Source organism: Marmota monax, unplaced genomic scaffold, assembly GCF_021218885.2.
Source record: "Marmota monax isolate L192 unplaced genomic scaffold, Marmota_monax_Labrador192_F-V1.1 WCK01_AAM20220418_F8-fsc00021, whole genome shotgun sequence".
NCBI lineage: Eukaryota > Metazoa > Chordata > Mammalia > Rodentia > Sciuridae > Marmota > Marmota monax.
In genome coordinates, this window is record NW_026695228.1 from 15,716,754 (window position 1) to 15,735,124 (window position 18,371).

Consider the following 18,371-nt stretch of genomic DNA (forward strand, 5'->3'; position numbering starts at 1 on the left):
TCTACCTTAAGTGCGTCAAATTATGTTATCTAGCAACGTATTAAAGAATTTGATATAGAATTTTATTTCTAAATTTCTCAACTTTTAAGCATTTCCATGTTCAAAAATTATTTGAACTTTAATGGGAAACAGTGGAAATTGTGTGTGTGTGTGTGTGTGTGTGCGCGCGCGCGCTTTTTTGCTTTTCTTTACGCTCTTCTAATTATGTATCGCTTTATAACCAGCAGTGGGTGTTAATTTTCTTGAGCAAAGAGAATATTTCTAAATTGTTGGAATTTTTGTTGCTTGTTAGGTTAAAATTTAACAGAAAAAGTTTTCTTAAATCAAATAAGGATTTTGTGTAATTGCTAGTTGATAGTTACATTATTCATTATATTTTTACAACATCAGTTTTGTATAATTACAACTTCAGATGTCAACTCCAGTTTATCATAAAAAGTAAAGAATAAGACTCATTTATCCACAGTTATAGTATGAGATGGTAGAGGAAATAATATAAATAAACTCATATAAGTTGTTGTTTTGTAGGATTTTTATGGAAAGATGGATTTATTATATATCAAATACTATGTATTAGTGGTTAGGTCTGATGATAGAAGTAGCATTAAAGGTTTTTGGCATTTGAACAATAGAAGAAAGAAGAGTTTTCATTTTAACTGCCCAGGTTTTAATGTTTTTGCATTTTTGTTATAATATCATTTAAAGTCCTTTCTTTGATGGAAGGGGGAGAGATAGCAAAGTTTATATATTGTAAACAAAAACTTGATAAATTTCCGTTCTGTGAAATGGATCATCAGTGGAAAGATAAGAGTTACTTTATAGTCAATTTCTAGAACATAATTGTTTTGTAAAATGAGGGACAGCGTGCAATAAAGGAAAATAATTATAATTGCCATTTGTTCACAGTGGTGGCTTGGGATTTGGGGCAGGTACCACAAATAGCAGGTTCAAGTTGTACAAAAAGAGTTTAAGTGCAACAGCAACAAAATTTCCTTTAAGTATCTCAATAAGGTTCTATTAGAATTGGGTTTTCACTGGTTATTAAAAGAATAACTGTGACCAATTGTCATTATTCAGATTGTTTGATTTTGAAAGGGTATGTTCCTCTGAATTCCAAGGTTAAGACTGAGAAATGACAGTCGGTGAGTGGGGTAGACTCCTGAGCCAGCTTGCTGCCCTGAGACAGTAGGTCAGATAATTCATGCATCCTACTAGCAGTGCCACACAGACTTCCTAGGAACCCTATAGAGCCAAGAGTTTGGACTGAGAGATCCATAGGTCTCTTTCATCCTCATTTATATTAATGTTTTAATTTTAAAATATTTTTTTCATCTCTTTCACTAATATCCATTAGAGCATCATTACTAAAATTTATTGTATATTTAAAATATCAGATTGTGTATAACTTTTTGGTTCCTGCCTTTGTTACCTTCTTTGTTCAGTTTGAACCAAGGTAGATATTTTATTAATAAATTTTAGTGCACTTAGTAGGGAGCCTACATTATTTTGAGTGTTTTCACTTACTTGTAAACAGTAGTTAAGTGTTAACAAATGTGATGACAAAGGTCATGTGTCCTGCCCCTCGATTCTCTTTTAAGCCTTTCTAGAAATCTTGGATTCTTTTTTTGTTATGTGGATGTTTATATTATTGTGTCTATATTTTATTTTCTGGAATGAATGAATTTGTGAACTCCTTCCTAAATCCTTTCTATCAAAAAAAACATACATTTTCATCTAAAAAAATACACATTTTTTTTCTATCTCTTTGATAGGTTTGTTTCTTTTTAATGGCCAGAGGTAGGAAGTGATTTGTTGTAGGTATCACCCTAATGCTTGTTTGGGGAGGGTCCTCCAACATCAGCTAGTCCAGCCTTCTCATTGCAGTAGGAATCCTTATGCTGACTACTAGAAGTTTGCCCAGCCTTAGCTGAATATTTTCAATGATGGGAAACTTCATTTTCTAGTGTTTTAATAGTTTCATTGAGTGGCTGTATTGAGTGGCTCCCACTGTTGTTAAGCTGAAGTGTGCCTTTTGGTTGCTTAAACCTTGGGTCCTAGTTCTGCCATCTAGTGACACAGTCTTTCCTCCTCAACAGCCATATTTTGCTTGTCTCTGAGCTTTAATCTCCATAAAGTGAAGATGAGTTGAATGACTTAATTACTTCACTAGGATTGAGGTAAAACTCTAGAAAAACTAGGGATAACAGGAACATACCTCAATATTGTAAAAGCAATCTATGCTAAGCCTCAGGCTAGCATCATTCTGAATGGAGAAAAATTGAAGCCATTCCCTCTAAAATCTGGAACAAGACAGGGATGCCCTCTCTCACCACTTCTGTTCAACATAGTTCTCGAAACACTGGCCAGAGAAATTAGACAGACGAAAGAAATTAAAGGCATAAAAATAGGAAAAGAAGAACTTAAATTATCACTACTTGCAGATGACATGATTCTATACCTAGCAGACCCAAAAGGGTCTACAAAGAAACTATTAGAGCTAATAAATGAATTCAGCAAAGTGGCAGGATATAAAATCAACACGCATAAATCAAAGGCATTCCTGTATATCAGCGACAAATCCTCTGAAATGGAAATGAGGACAACCACTCCATTCACAATATCTTCAAAAAAAAAAATACTTGGGAATCAACCTAACAAAAGAGGTGAAAGACTTATACAATGAAAACTACAGAACCCTAAAGAGAGAAATAGAAGAAGATCTTAGAAGATGGAAAAATATACCCTGTTCATGGATAGGCAGAACTAACATCATCAAAATGGCGATATTACCAAAAGTTCTCTATAGGTTTAATGCAATGCCAATCAAAATCCCAATGGCATTTCTTGTAGAAATAGAGAAAGCAATCATGAAATTCATATGGAAAAATAAAAGACCCAGAATAGCAAAAACAATGCTAAGCAAGAAGTGTGAATCAGGCGGTCTAGCGATACCAGACTTCAAACTATACTACAGAGCAATAGTAACAAAAACAGCATGGTACTGGTACCAAAACAGGCGGGTGGACCAATGGTACAGAATAGAGGACACAGAAACCAATCCACAAAACTACAACTATCTTACATTTGATAAAGGGGCTAAAAGCATGCAATGGAGGAAGGATAGCATCTTCAACAAATGGTGCTGGGAAAACTGGAAATCCATATGCAACAAAATGAAACTGAATCCCTTTCTCTCGCCATGCACAAAAGTGAATTCAAAATGGATCAAGGAGCTTGATATCAAATCAGAGACACGCCGTCTGATAGAAGAAAAAGTTGGCTACGATCTACATACTGTGAGGTCAGGCTCCAAATTCCTCAATAGGACACCCATAGCACAAAAGTTAATAACTAGAATCAACAAATGGGACTTACTCAAACTAAAAAGTTTTTTCTCAGCAAAAGAAACAATAAGAGAGGTAAATAGGGAGCCTACATCCTGGGAACAAATCTTTACTCCTCACACTTCAGATAGAGCCCTAATATCCAGAGTATACAAAGAACTCAAAAAATTAGACAATAAGAGAACAAACAACCCAATCAACAAATGGGCCAAGGACCTGAACAGACACTTCTCAGAGGAGGACATACAGTCAATCAACAAGTACATGAAAAAATGCTCACCATCTCTAGCAGTCAGAGAAATGCAAATCAAAACCACCCTAAGATACCATCTCACTCCAGTAAGATTGGCAGCCATTATGAAGTCAAACAACAACAAGTGCTGGCGAGGATGTGGGGAAAAGGGTACACTTGTACATTGCTGGTGGGACTGCAGATTGGTGCAGCCAATTTGGAAAGCAGTATGGAGATTTCTTGGAAAGCTGGGAATGGAGCCACCATTTGACCCAGCTATTCCCCTTCTCGGTCTATTCCCTAAAGACCTAAAAAGAGCATGCTACAGGGACACTGCTGCATCGATGTTCATAGCAGCACAATTCACAATAGCAAGACTGTGGAACCAACCTAGATGCCCTTCAATAGATGAATGGATAAAAAAAATGTGGCATTTATACACAATGGAGTATTACTCTGCATTAAAAAATGACAAAATCATAGAATTTACAGGGAAATGGATGGCATTAGAGCAGATTATGCTAAGTGAAGCTAGCCAGTCCCTAAAAAACAAATGCCAAATGTCTTCTTTGATATAAGGAGAGTAACTAAGAACAGAGTAGGGTCGAAGAACATGAGAAGAAGATTAACATTAAACAGGGATGAGAGGTGGGAGGGAAAGGGAGAGAGAAGGGAAATTGCATGGAAATGGAAGGAGACCCTCAGAGTTATACAAAAGTACATACAAGAGGAAGTGAGGGGAAAGGGACAAATAATACAAGGGGGACAAATGAATGTCAGTAGAGGGGGCAGAGAGAGAAGAGGGGAGGGGAGGGGAGGGGGATAGTAGAGGATAGGAAAGGCAGCAGAACACAACAGACACTAGTATGGCAATATGTAAATCAATGGATGTGTAACTGATGTGATTCTGCAATCTGTATATGGGGTAAAAATGGGAGCTCATAACCCTCTTGAATCAAAGTGTGAAATATGATATATCAAGAACTATGTAATGTTTTGAACAACCAACAATAAAAAATTAAAAGAAAAAAAAGAACAATTGAGATAATGTGACCTTAGGTAAAATCCTTTTCAGGTTTCAGATACTAATGTCTTAGTTTTAGCTCTGGCATACATTGTAAAGGGAAAAGGCAGTGTATTTGTCCTTTGATCTAAAAGCTAGATAGGTATTTCCCAGTAGATATTCTTGTTAGTAACAAAAATTAATTCATCTCTTCATTGAACATTTATTGACCATTCACTATGTACTGGCACTTGATTAGGACCTTAAAAGAATTCAGTGAAGAAGATACATACCTTCCTGGCCCTATTTAGGCTTAAGTTTTCTTTCCTAGTTATTTTTACTTTGAGATATAAATGCTTTTGACTGCTCAAAATGAAATAATATTGTTAGTCTACTTTTACTCTTCTTAGTGTTTTTGGTTTTCTAACTAGTCCAATATTTAAAAATATGTTTTTGATTTGTAGATATATGGAGTCTGGGAGTGATCCTTTTCATGTTGGTATGTGGGCAACCACCATTTCAAGAGGCCAATGACAGTGAAACATTGACAATGATCATGGATTGCAAATACACAGTACCATCCCATGTGTCTAAAGAATGTAAAGAGTAAGTAAAAAAAAAAAAAGTATGTGGAAATATTAAGAACTAATGTTACAACAAGGAATTTTATCTAATGCCATTAACATGTCAAGAAATTATGAGATGGCTGCAGTATCTAGGTTTATTTAAATTTTTGATCATATTTTTTTCTTTTGTTGAGACTTTTTAGGGGGAGGGTTAGCTCCAGAATTTGATTTGAAATCCAATATAAAAGATTACAAAATGTACTCATATATTTCTTAAATGTTTATTTTCAAGAAATCCATTATATGTCTCTTTAGTCTACAGAAGTGGCAGTTACTTCACTTCAATCAAAGTGAAGACTTGCCATGAAAGCAGTGTTTTTCTGCAGCCACAAAAAGCAAGACCAATTGGAATTGTTGTAGTTGTTTTAAGTTCCAGAGAATAGTTAGTTCAGAAGAGATCAATCAGCACACTATTTTAGGATCTACATAGTATGTCTCATAATTTTATTCACATATTCCTCTCACCAATTTACTCAGCTCACTGAATATGTTCTTGTATTTTCTGACATCCATTGTTCTTGTTGAAAAGTCAGTTATCTTACTGTTGTCTCTGTGTATGTGTTTTGTCTTTCCTTTCAGACTGTTTTCAGATCTTCTACTTATTGTGTTTAGGATATGTTGGGCTTCCTGGTTCATGACTTGTGTCCTTATGTAAATTTGGAAAATTCTTAGCTAGTATCTTCTCAAATGCAGTTTCTTTTCCATTTTCTCATTTCCTTCTAGAACTCTGATTAGATATATGTTAGATATTTTCACTCTGTCCTCCTTATCTGTTCCTCTCTTATACTCCTATCATTTTCTTAGACCTTGTATTTCAGTTCATTAATTCTCTTTATAAGTAGTTTGAAAAATTTGATATGATTTTTTTAAGGTTACAATGATTATTTTTATTTTTTACCTTTAGAAGCCTTATTTAGGTTTTTTGTTTGTTTGTTTTCCCAAGACTGCATAGTATAATTTTGTATGGTCTATTTTTGCCTGGTCATATTTTCAAGCTTCTCTTAAACATATTTAACTCAGTTATGTTCTGTGTCTGATATTTCTGTATTTGAAGCATTTCCATTCTGATTTTGCTCTGTATTTCTTGGGTCTTGTTACTGGTGTCTTGCGTCCTTTGTGTTTTCTGACTGTGTTGCTCTTTGTAATATTTGGGGAATTCTGAGGCTTGGTTTTAATTTCTATTCCAATGGTAAGGATTTGTGTATTTACTTCTCTAGCTGATATCATTAGTTTGATTCACGGATTTGTGTGAAGACCAGTTAAGCTTACAGTTACAAGTTCTTAGAAGGAATTCTCACCCACCCTTCTTCCATAGTCAATATTGAGGCAGGCAAGTTTTCTTCTTAACCTCTTCTGAACAGTGGATTTCCTTCTCATTCACTCTTTTTTTTTAAGAGAGAGAGAATTTTTTAATATTTATTTCCTTTAGTTTTCGTCGGACACAACATCTCTGTTTGTATGTGGTGCTGAGGATCGAACCCGGGCCGCTCGCATGCCAGGCGAGCGCGCTACTGCTTGAGCCACATCCCCAGCCCCTCATTCACTCTTATACTGAGGTTTGGTCCTAGCTCTTTGCAAGGGCTCTTATACCATCATTAGTAGTCCCTACACGTTCTGTTACATGCACCCAACGTAGCCTTCAGAACCTAGGCAGGAACAGGCAAAAACTAGCTTTGGCATTCATCTCCTAAAGGTCCTCCTTTCATTCTGTTTTTAGTTGCTAAGTATTTCTTGGTTTTGTTTGTTTGTTTTCTTACTAACAAAATGCTTTAAACAAGATATATTTCTTTCTTTTTTTGGTGGTGGGGGGGGTACGTAGCTACCAGGGATTCAACTTAGGGTTTCACCAAGTTGCTTAGTGCCTCACTTTTGCTGAGGCTGGCTTTGAACTCGCGATCCTCCTGCCTCAGCTATCCCAATACAACCCCAATACATCCTGAGCTGCTGGGATTACAAGTGTGCACCACCACACCCAGCTAACAAAATATATTTCTAAAAATACATTCCATGGTATTTAGTTGTTTTCATCAAGAGGGTCATTCATTCTTCCTGAGAAAGAAGTTGGTTAGTGTACTCTATTTTGTTTGTCATTGATGATCATTGTGTCTGGTTCTGATATTTCATTAAGCCTGTTAATTCAGGAGCAGATTTTGGTATCTAGCATTAGATGGTAGAGAAACTATATTTGTGTGTTTGGCTTACTTATCATTATATCTGGAGGTCATGATTTTTTATTTTACAAATATAATGACACTAAATTCTCGCTATTCCCATCTTTGCCCCTTCTACCACTAGGGACCTAATTAAATTTATGGTGGGGGTATAGGAAATAATTATTATTAATAAAATAATTTGCCACCTTAATCTTGCAAGCAGTGTGCTTTAACAATGGATGTACCTTCCTTTCCAGCTTAATCACACGGATGCTACAAAGAGATCCCAAGAGGAGGGCCTCTCTAGAAGAAATCGAAAACCATCCATGGCTTCAGGGAGTGGACCCTTCACCAGCCACAAAGTATAACATACCCCTTGTGTCATACAAAAATCTCTCTGAAGAGGAGCACAACAGTATCATTCAGCGCATGGTGCTTGGGGACATAGCGGATCGAGATGCCATTGTTGAGTATGTCAATGCTTATCAATACAGGGGACCACAGCTTTAGGATTCCCAGAATGGGCTTTCTTCCTTATTCAGAGCCTTCAGATACTGTATAATGGATAGAGTTCTAGTTAATAGGAATTGTCATTTACCTCTAGCATTCCTGGTCCAGTGCTTCACACAGACAGTCAAGTAAACAAAACTGGGTGGTGGTGGTGGTGAGTGCTGTGGCGTTTCTGACTTTCTGTGGGGTGTATTGGGATAGCTTGTTTTGTGTCTCAGTATGAACCCTGTCTGTAGATATACATCCTCTTCATTCTTGTGTCTCCTGCTGGTCCCCATAGTGAGTAGGGAGACCAGGAAGCACCATGGGCTTAGACTGACTTAAATCGGGGGTTGGTAAATGCATATTATTAAAAGTAAAGTTTTATTCAACCACAGCTATAGCCATTAGTTTTGCACTATAATGATCGGGTGTCTATCTTCTTCAGAGTCCTTGCTGCAGCAACCTGGAACCTGCAAGTTATGCAAGTTAATTAAAGCCAAAGCCTTTTTTTTTTTTTTTTTCAGGGGATGGGGTTGGTATTGGGATGGAACCCAGGGCGTTGTTCATGCTAGGCAAGTGCTCCCCCAGGTTCAGCTTCAAAGTTAGTTTTCAATAACCTGAGCAGTTTGAAATCAAGGAAAATGCAGATTAAAGATGCACTTGCTTTGTTCTAATGATGAGTAATTTTTATAAAAAGTCCAGACTAAATACATGCAGCATTTCTATAAGTGAAAAGTCAAAAATTATTTAATGTATTGAAAGATAGTGAGTATGAGGAAAAGAGATATAACCTGGGAGGCAAAAAAGATGTTCCCTTCAGGGTTTCTTGTGTTCTTATCATGAGATCTAACCCATCACCTTGATCTAGTGGAGAAGAGGCCCCAGGCTGACCCACAGCCCCTGCCATGTGTTGGCCATTTGGGGGTGCACCAGCAGTAGACTAGTCTCTAAGAAGGGTGGGGTCTGTATAAGGGACATATCTTAAGGGTGAGTTTTTTCCTCCTCCTTTCAATACTGGGGATTGAAACCAAGGGGCACTCTTCCACTGAACTATGTCCCCAACCCTTTTTATTTTTTTAACTTTGCTAAGTTGCCTAGGCTGGCCTCGAATTTACAGTCCTCCTCCTTCAGCCTCTAGAGTAGCTGGGATTACAGATATGTACCACCATGAGGGTATTTTTAGTACACTGGAAAAAGGATATACAAAAATAAATCCAGGTTCTCAGTTTAAGTACAAATGTCTGCAGATTGCCAAAGTATATCATGAGTCTTCATAGATCAACCCATAGCTACTCAGATGACTTAAGCAGAGAAGAGAACATTTTTCCATTTCTGCTGGGGACAATCACTTTAGGAATGTGTAGAAAATGATTTTTTATTTTGAATGGGTAAAAGCTGTTTGTTTCTTCCTGAATTGGCTCAGTGTTCTTAACTTAAATACAAATAACCATACATAGTTGTGTCATATAGAACTACTTAATTAATCATATAATTTAGTTTAAATTCAAAGGAGATGTAAGTTGAAATGGTTCAGGTAGCTGCAGTTTGCCCATTCACTAGCTTCCCAAGCATAGCAGGAGCTGGGAAACCCAAGGTCACTCACTGCTTTCTGAGTGAGTCTTACTTCTTTCCAGCTGCTCATGTTATGGAGAAGCTACTCATTTTGAGGGCAAGCCCTGAGACTTATAGTATGTCCCCTGAACACTGTTAACTGCCGCCTTTGGCAGTCAGCTGAAAAAACAACTCTGAGAAGTCATTCTGCCCCCTGAATTTCACCTTGGCCTCTTCCTTTCTGGCCCTGCCCTGCCCTGCTATGCCCCGTCCCACCTCCCTTTGGCTGTTTCTCTTTCTCCCCTGCATATTTTATAAAAAGTGATCTTGGAATCATTTTTTTCTTAAAGTCTTCATTGTCTTTTTTCGCTAAATGCAAAGTCTCTGAAAATCATAGTTACATCTTTTTGGGACTTGTAGGGGTTTTCTGAAACACTCATGGTATGTCCCATGACAGGCCAGCCACAGGAAAGCAGACAGACCATGTGCCTTGTTTGACATTGTGCCCCAATACCTAGCCAGCACAGTGCCTGCACGGATGAGGTACTCTGCAAGCATTACCATTTAAACAGATGAGTAAATAAAATATATTGATTTTATTTAAAGAAGAGGTCAGTGACATACTTTCAATTAATTGATGGTAGCAATTCTGTAATACCTAAAATGCTAATAAGCGTAGAGTGTGAAAATAACATTTCCTAATTTTTTTGATACTATCATTTCAGTGCACATTCATGTAACACAGACTTTGTCTTCATTTTGGTTTTTTTGGTACCAGGGATTGAACTCAGTAGCACTTGACCACTGAGCCACATCCCCAGCCCTATTTTGTATTTCATTTAGAGACAAGGTCTCACTGAGTTGCTTACGACCTCACTAAGTTGCTGAGGTTGGCTTTGAACTTGCGATCCTCCTGCCTCAGCCTTCTGAGCTACTGGGATTACAGGTGTGTACCACCACACCTGGCTTCATTTTGTTCTTTTAATGGAAGAAATTAACAAATACACTACATACAAGTTAATTTTCAAATAATGTTTATGTTCTTAGAAGCACCATTACTTTTTCTTATGGATCTGAAACTGACATCCAGCCCAGCTGCTATCTGCAGTTTTTTTTGTTTTTTCTCCCACTGAAAATGAATATTTTTATGCAGTTATTTTTTAGACTTTCAAGAGTGACCTAATTTGTTTGTTTTTCTGGTTTACATTTTGCATACTTTTAAAGCTTCCCAAATGAATTTCATTTGCTTGTACTTTTTTTTTTCCCTAATTATAAAAAAAAGCCTATCTCTAGCTTATGTTTGTTCTCATCTCGTTTTTCTCAGAGCACTGGAAACCAACAGGTATAACCACATCACGGCCACTTACTTCTTGCTTGCTGAAAGGATCCTGAGAGAAAAGCAAGAAAAAGAAATACAAACTAGATCTGCCAGCCCTAGCAATATCAAGGCCCAGTTTAGGTGAGAAAAATGTCTTCACTGATTTTAGTAAGTTACGTTTTGAAATAGTGAACTATTTTGTGTGAATGCTTCCTAACTCTAGGGTGAGAGGGTCTTAACAGTGATGGCAGCCTCATTGGAGAGGGCAGACCTGGTCTGCTGGGGGCACCTGAGGTCTTGGTTCTCTCATCACCAGCTGCTTCCCTTCTTGGGCTCAGTGGGGGATGGTGGGGGTAGGTAACTGTTGGAGAAACAGCCTCTAGCCAGTATGTCTGCTAGTTGTTTTCATTAAATTCTTCCAAATCTGACATGTGTTGCTTTCTTAAGTTTTTATCCCAGGAACAATGTTGAATTTTCCCTCGTCTTTTTTTTTTTTTTTTTTTTAAAGAGAGAGAGAATTTTTTAATATTTATTTTTTAGTTTTCGGTGAACACAACATCTTTATTTTTATGTGGTGCTGAGGATCAAACCCAGCGCCCCGCGTGTGCCAGGCAAGCGCATTACCGCTTGAGCCACATCCCCAGCCCTTCCCTCTTTTTTTTAAAATAATTTTTAAAGATACATAGGGTATTTTTGCGCCATCTATGCTATCTCAGGATTTTAGGTATTGGGCAGTCAGATCAGCTAGTCAATTCATCGGCTGCTTGACTTTTCTGTGATGTAGTTGCCTAATCTGTAAAATGGGTATAGTACTATTTACTTATTGGGATTGTAGTGAGGGGTAAACAAATGACTATACATTAAGGTCTAAGACCAGGCTTTTTGTTTGCTCCCATTGTTAGAACTGTCTGATCACCACTTTCATCTTTAATAAAGTAGTTCTACCAGGCTTTGTAGTTTGCAGAGTGAAGCATAGACTGAGGGGGTTAATAATCATGATATCATCTGAGGTTGCTGTCATCAAGTCTGTGTAAACTTAGGTGACTCTGTGGCTTGATTTCTTCATCTGTTAAAAGGTGGATAAATAATAGCATTGAGTTGTTGTGGGGTTCAGTGAATTAGTCTTGCATGGCTCTTGTAGCACTGACTGGCTTCTAGTAAACACACAGTCATGTGAACTTTCCATTCAAGATTCATTTGTAATTTTTTTTTAGCAGTTTTGCTTTGTCTTTGAGATGATTTTTCTCCCATTGCTATGGCTATAAAGATTACTTACTTAGTTTTACAGTGTTGAGTGCAGATTTGTACTCAATATATGAGTTGTTTAATGTTTTGATTATCTCACATTAACAGCCATTGGTTGAGGAACAACTTTCAAGGACACTGCCCCCTACAGCTGAGGCACTTATCCTTGTTTCTGGGTGTGGACTCTCAGGGTGGATTTTGGCTTTAAGTTGGAGGAAGGAAAGCCATCCACCTGTGTGTGGTCTGTATCTTATTCTCATTCTCACATTGATTGACCGCAGTTCATAAAGTACCTCATGTGCCACCACAGGGAGTTGCTCAGTGTGTGCTGGGGTGTCTGAGCAGCTGCTCAGGTTTGGAATAGCTCCACTGTGCAGGGCCACACTGCTCACAGAGCTTGTATGATTGTGTCGATGGAAGATGATTTTTCCAGAGATGCTCTTGATCTTAAAAATATTATTAAACACTCACCTGTTACAAAGTACCTGCAGTGGCTCTGAAAGATAGCTTACTTCCTCCTTGAAGGGTAGGATGAGGCTCTGAGTTGGGGTAAGGATGTCTGTTGTAAAATCCCTAGGCAGTTTTTTAAAGTTATAGATTTAATTGGGTTTTATTTTTAGGCTACAAAAATTGGTGTGAAATGAAAATGTCACAGTGTGAAAATGACTGTTTTAAATGTCTCTGGCATCTACTATTCCTCTGGGCAGAGAGGACAGTTGAGAATTGAAACATGTTTTTTCAAAACAGAGGCTAGAGAGCCTCATTTTCGTAAGTTCTCTTTGGCCACCAGGCAATGTTCTCATCATTTAGGTGACTTTAAATCAAAGAATAAAATCAAGGTTTAAATAATAAGTCAGTTTTTCTATCTAGGACACTTGTGTGGACATCCCAAAATGTGCTTATTTACACTTAGTGTTTTTTATTGGAGAGGAGATGCACATATGCTAATTATACTTCACCTTTAAACTATTTCCACTTATTTGTATTAATGCTCAGCTTTTGCCCCATCATGTAAAATCAGTACTGGGAATTCCAGGTGAATCTTTTCTAGCAATAATGTAACTTTAAAGGAACAAAATACATGTGCTGTTCAAGTTTTGAAAAGCTTGTGCTTTCTCAAGAGATTTATCTTGTAGCATAAAACTTTTATGTAGATGCAGTTGGTCTTTGCCCCATTTTCTTTCCTGATGCCTATGATGAAGTTGCCCTTTGTCCATGTTTCAAGTGATGTTTGCCCTTCTGGCGTCCTTGCTGATGTTTGCAGATGTGAAATGGGTTTTCAAGGCTCCTGCTGCTTTTCCGTTTCAAGTCTGTAGATTTTGTCCCAGTAAGTTTTCATAGTGTCCCTTACTAATGTGTGCATGTGACTCAATGGCTCTTTTCTTTTCCCATCTGTTACACAGGCAGTCATGGCCAACCAAAATCGATGTACCCCAGGACCTTGAGGATGACCTCACGGCTACACCTTTGTCCCATGCGACTGTTCCCCAGTCTCCTGCGCGGGCTGCTGACAATGTCCTTAATGGCCACAGGAGCAAAGGCCTGTGTGATTCAGCGAAGAAAGACGACCTGCAGGAGTTGGCTGGACCAGCACTCTCCACGGTGCCACCCACAACCTTAAAACCCACCGCCAGTGGGCGGAAGTGTCTGTTTAGGGTGGAGGAAGATGAGGAGGAGGATGAAGAGGATAAGAAACCCATGTCCCTCTCAACACAAGTGGTTCTGCGCCGTAAGCCCTCAGTGACCAACCGTCTGACATCTAGGAAGAGTGCTCCTGTCCTCAACCAGATCTTTGAAGAAGGAGAATCCGATGATGAATTTGACATGGATGAGAATCTGCCTCCCAAGCTGAGCAGGTTAAAGATGAACATTGCTTCCCCCGGGACTGTCCACAAACGCTACCACCGGAGGAAAAGTCAGGGCCGGGGCTCCAGCTGCAGTAGTTCAGAAACCAGTGACGATGATTCTGAAAGCCGGAGGCGCCTGGATAAAGATAGCGGGTTCACCTACTCTTGGCACCGCCGGGATAGCAGTGAGGGCCCCCCTGGCAGCGAGGGGGATGGCGGGGGCCAGAGCAAGCCAAGCAATGGCAGTGGAGGGGCGGACAAGGCCAGCCCCAGTGAGAACAATGCTGGTGGGGGCAGCCCCTCCAGTGGCTCTGGTGGCAACCCCACCAACACATCAGGCAGCACGCGCCGCTGTGCTGGTCCCAGCAACTCCATGCAGCTGGCCTCGCGCAGTGCGGGGGAGCTCGTGGAGAGCCTCAAACTCATGAGCCTCTGCCTCGGCTCCCAGCTTCACGGCAGCACCAAGTACATTATTGATCCCCAGAAGGGCTTGTCGTTTTCCAGTGTGAAGGTCCAGGAAAAGTCCACATGGAAAATGTGCATCAGCTCCACAGGGAATGCAGGGCAGGCCCCCGCAATGGGCAGTATAAAGTTTTTCTCTGACCACATGGCAGATACCACCACTGAATTGGAACGAATAAAGAACAGGAACCTGAAAAATAACGTGCTCCAGCTACCTCTGTGTGAAAAGACCATCTCTGTGAACATTCAGCGGAACCCTAAGGAGGGGCTGCTGTGTGCCTCCAGCCAGGCCAGCTGCTGCCACGTCATTTGACTGCGGCCCACTGACCACTGGCACACCTCCTGCTCAGAGCCGCAAAGACCGGCTCACTTCACTGTTTCCTTTCTGTTTTACTCTTTGAAAGTGGGTGTTCTGAGCAATTATTTATCACCTTTTCGTTTGTTCTCCTGATGCTGTGACAATGCATGGTCTTTGTGCATGCTGCTAGACTCTCTTCTTTCCCAGCCGAAAAGTCTACTGTGTAATTTTTACATTCATAATTTTAATGTGGATGATCAGGATTCAATTAAAATGTATCTTTGGAACCTAACGTAAATGGAGCACTTAGAAATTTGATGTTCTGCACTTAACCTAGAGAGAGAAAATGCTTTTGTTTCCTTGTTAAAAAAAAAAAAAAAATCTAAATTCCTGTCCTGACCTTCTGTGATACAGAAACTCTGTGCTCTGAGGCACACTGTGGTGTCTGAGACAGAACCAAAGCAATAACGTGGTGAAGCCGACAGGCCTGGGTGCGAGCCCATGCTGCCCAGCCGCCCAGGGCCTGTGCAGAGCAGAGGACAGCAAGCATCTGCACTGAGAACCTTAGAACTATGATTTAAACATACCCACACCTGTTTGTCTTAAGCTATAGTGTGAAAAAAAAGTTTGGGCTCTTAAAATTTAACTGAAGAAGATTTTCTTGTTTTTGTAATAGGTGAGATAAAGTACTTAGATTTGTAAGGCAGCTTCCCCTGTAGTGATGAATTACAAGCAGACAATCTTTTGTAATGTGACAAAGTGAATTAATGTCTTAACTCTACTTATAGAGTATATGTCTGTCTAACAGAACAGAAAGATGCTCTGTGTAAATTCCTTCCTGTAGGGCACGCTGCAGGGAATCCTTCAAAATCATATCGATAGAAGAAACTGGAGGGCCTAGTACAGAAGCAGAGGTGCACACACATGTTGGCAAGTCAAAACTCATAAATTAAAACAAGTAAGTTTTTTTTTTTTTAGGAATTTGTTAACTAGGTTGTCTCTTTTGTTAATTCCATTCCATTCCATCCTTTGGCTCAGCTAGCCATGAAAATTGGCTGATTAAAAATATACATGAAAGGGTAAAATTCACACAGCAAACAAAAATGCACAAAGCCTGCTTTGTAACTCCCCCCCGTAAGTGTTTCCCTTTGCTTTCCTGCCATTTCCTGCCAAACAATAATCAAAGAACTCTTGCTTTAAACTATTCCCGTATAAAGACTACTTTGACCAGATAATCATCTCTCCTGGCATTCTTTCTTGTAGGATGCAATATATTGCAGATTGTGAATTTTAGAAGGAGCCAGATCTATTTTTTCATACTGTGTCCTGGGGGGGTCTTAGAAATAGTGCTTATCAACGTTGGTAATAGGATGTGACTGGGCTGTGGGCCCTTCCCCTCCTGTCATGGCTCCAGGTGAGGAACTGAGATGCATCTGGTCACGTACTTGAGAGAGTGGGCAGAGCACCAAAGAGCTGCATTACGTTGGTCATGGTTTCTTCAAGTACTACTCAACTGACTCTGCTACTTTAGGAATAATATATTTTACTCAGAACTCTGAACTTCACAGTATATCTAACTATACTAAGTAAAATGATACTTAAAATGCTTAATTTACTTTCTAGACCTAGGCTAGCTAGATACGTTTTAAGCTACAGCTCTAGTTCATTGTGATATTTATCATTGAAAGCTATGAAAATAGATGTGTGGGTGAAGCCATAGAACATATTTGCTTGAAACTTTTGAGCAGGGATCATATAAAGGGCCAGAAATAAGATGTGTGGTTCACATAGATCGTGAGCGAAACATCTGTATTAAACGTAGGAGAGAAGTTTATAAAGGGCATTGGCAATAAACTCTTTGTTGCAGCTGTTTTCCAAGTAATGTAAATACTTTTTCCTGTGATTATGTATAGCCTTGGAATGGCACCTTTTAACTAACCCACATGTGTTTGGTTTTCAATGGTTTTTTATATTCAGATGTATATATGGTGCTCACTTTAGGATCAGCAGTGTTGACCATTTATGCTGCATAGCTGTATTATAGCCTTATTAGTTGTGTGTGGTTGGGTGACCCTCTGGGTATACAGCTGTCTGTCTGAGTGTTGTCTAACTCATTTGTTGATAAGTGAATGATTGTGCATGTGTTGTATGTCATAGTATGTCGTCACATAAAAGGGAGGGAGCGGAAAACCATTACATTAAGATAATATTGGACCAAACTACTTACTTGCGCTAAACAGTTACTTGTACCCCTTAACCTGTCTTCAAAAGTTGCATATAGTTACAGTAGTGTATATTAAATATTGTGGGAAAACAGTTAGTCTTGTATTTTTCTGTATGTGTGTATATACATATAATTATGTACTTCTGGCAATTCTATCTGTATTTAAAGATGTGACAATCTTGACACCGATTTTAAGACTAGCCGTGAGACTGAATTAAAGATGATATCCCTACCAAGTGAAAATTGATGTGTGTTAAGAGGGTACAGAATTATCAACTGATTTGGTCAGTTGCTTCCAATTCTGGTTGATTTTCCTCATTGTGTAAACATTGGCAGGTATGTGACAAATGGGAAAATAACCCAAATAATAAAGTGACATATTGGTGTTCAGCAATATAAACCGTGTCCCGTGTTGTGTTTTTTTCTCATGAATGCAGCTTTGTGTTTTCCCAGCCTAGCCCACTTATACCCAGCTTCCCAATATTTCCCTAAATCTGCATCACCAGATGTGCCTCAAAAAATACTCAAGATGACCATTCTTGCTTTAAACTCAGGACCACCAATACCAAGTGGGTGCTAGGGTTGCCTTTAAACCTTGTTTCTCCATTTGATCTGCTTTCTTTACTTGGCTGACTGGTCACCATGCTCCCTGATAAACTGAAGCAATTAGCACTTCTGCAAGCGTCCACTTTCCTCCTCCCATGTGTGTTGGCATGCTCTGCCCTTCCTCTGTGTGATTCCAGCATAGACCCTGTCCCCCTGGCAACCACAACTGCTCCAGCCATTTCCTGTCCCTTGTGTCATCAATCTTTGCTTCTCTACTAGACCATTCCTAATAGGAAACAACAGAGCAAACATGACTTTATCTCCCTCTTAAAATTTGTTCTCTCTGTAGCTATTGACACATTTCTCTATTCCTGTCCTCCAGTCAAGCCCATCTGAGCATATAGACACTTGCGCTGTCACGTCACCAAAACTGCTATGCCAAAGGTAAACAGTAACCTCCGAATGCTAAGTCTGGTCAGTTTTAAAAAACATCTTTATTAGCAATAAAAAGGGATCGCATATACAAGAGATGAATGTGCTATTGGAAACAAAGAGTCTTTAGAAGATGAATCACAGAGACTTGAATGAAGAACAGGAGGAAGTCACTGGGGATGTGACATAGAAGTGAATTCTAGGCACAGAGACAACAAGTGCAAAGTATTCCTAATACTTGAAAGAGTTAAAGACTGAAGATCCTTCCTCTAGGCCAGGAACCTACAAACTAAAGCTTTGTCGCTGACAACTCTGTTAATAAAGTTTTATTGGCACACACAAACTAGCTTTATTGAAGTTGAATTCACATATCACAGAATTTGCCAGTTTAAATTATACACTTGAGTGGGTTTGAGAACACTCACTGATTTTATGCAACCATTACCATAATCCTGCAGTCTTTTAGTCCACCTGCTCCTCAACTGCTGAGCTGGGATGATCCAAGCTTCCGTTTTCCCTTCTCTGCACTCGGTCTTGAGCTTATTCAGGCTAACACCTATATGCTAACAGAACCCCCGAAATATACTTAGTCCAGTTC

General features: G+C 39.1%; 1 protein-coding gene across 4 annotated transcripts in view; it reads left to right on the forward strand.

Annotated features, from left to right (window-relative positions):
* Snrk (SNF related kinase) overlaps window positions 1-17,195 on the forward strand; it is a 55,877-nt gene extending 38,682 nt beyond the window's left edge. For all 4 annotated transcript variants that reach the window (XM_046436532.2, XM_046436533.2, XM_046436531.2 and 1 more), the window contains 4 exons: window positions 5,044-5,185; window positions 7,616-7,828; window positions 10,726-10,860; window positions 13,368-17,195. In XM_046436532.2, the coding sequence (XP_046292488.1) occupies window positions 5,044-5,185; window positions 7,616-7,828; window positions 10,726-10,860; window positions 13,368-14,586 (1,709 nt within the window). In that variant the 3' untranslated portion in view covers window positions 14,587-17,195. The remainder of the gene's footprint in view (window positions 1-5,043; window positions 5,186-7,615; window positions 7,829-10,725; window positions 10,861-13,367) is intronic.
* The last annotated feature ends 1,176 nt before the right edge of the window (window positions 17,196-18,371 follow it).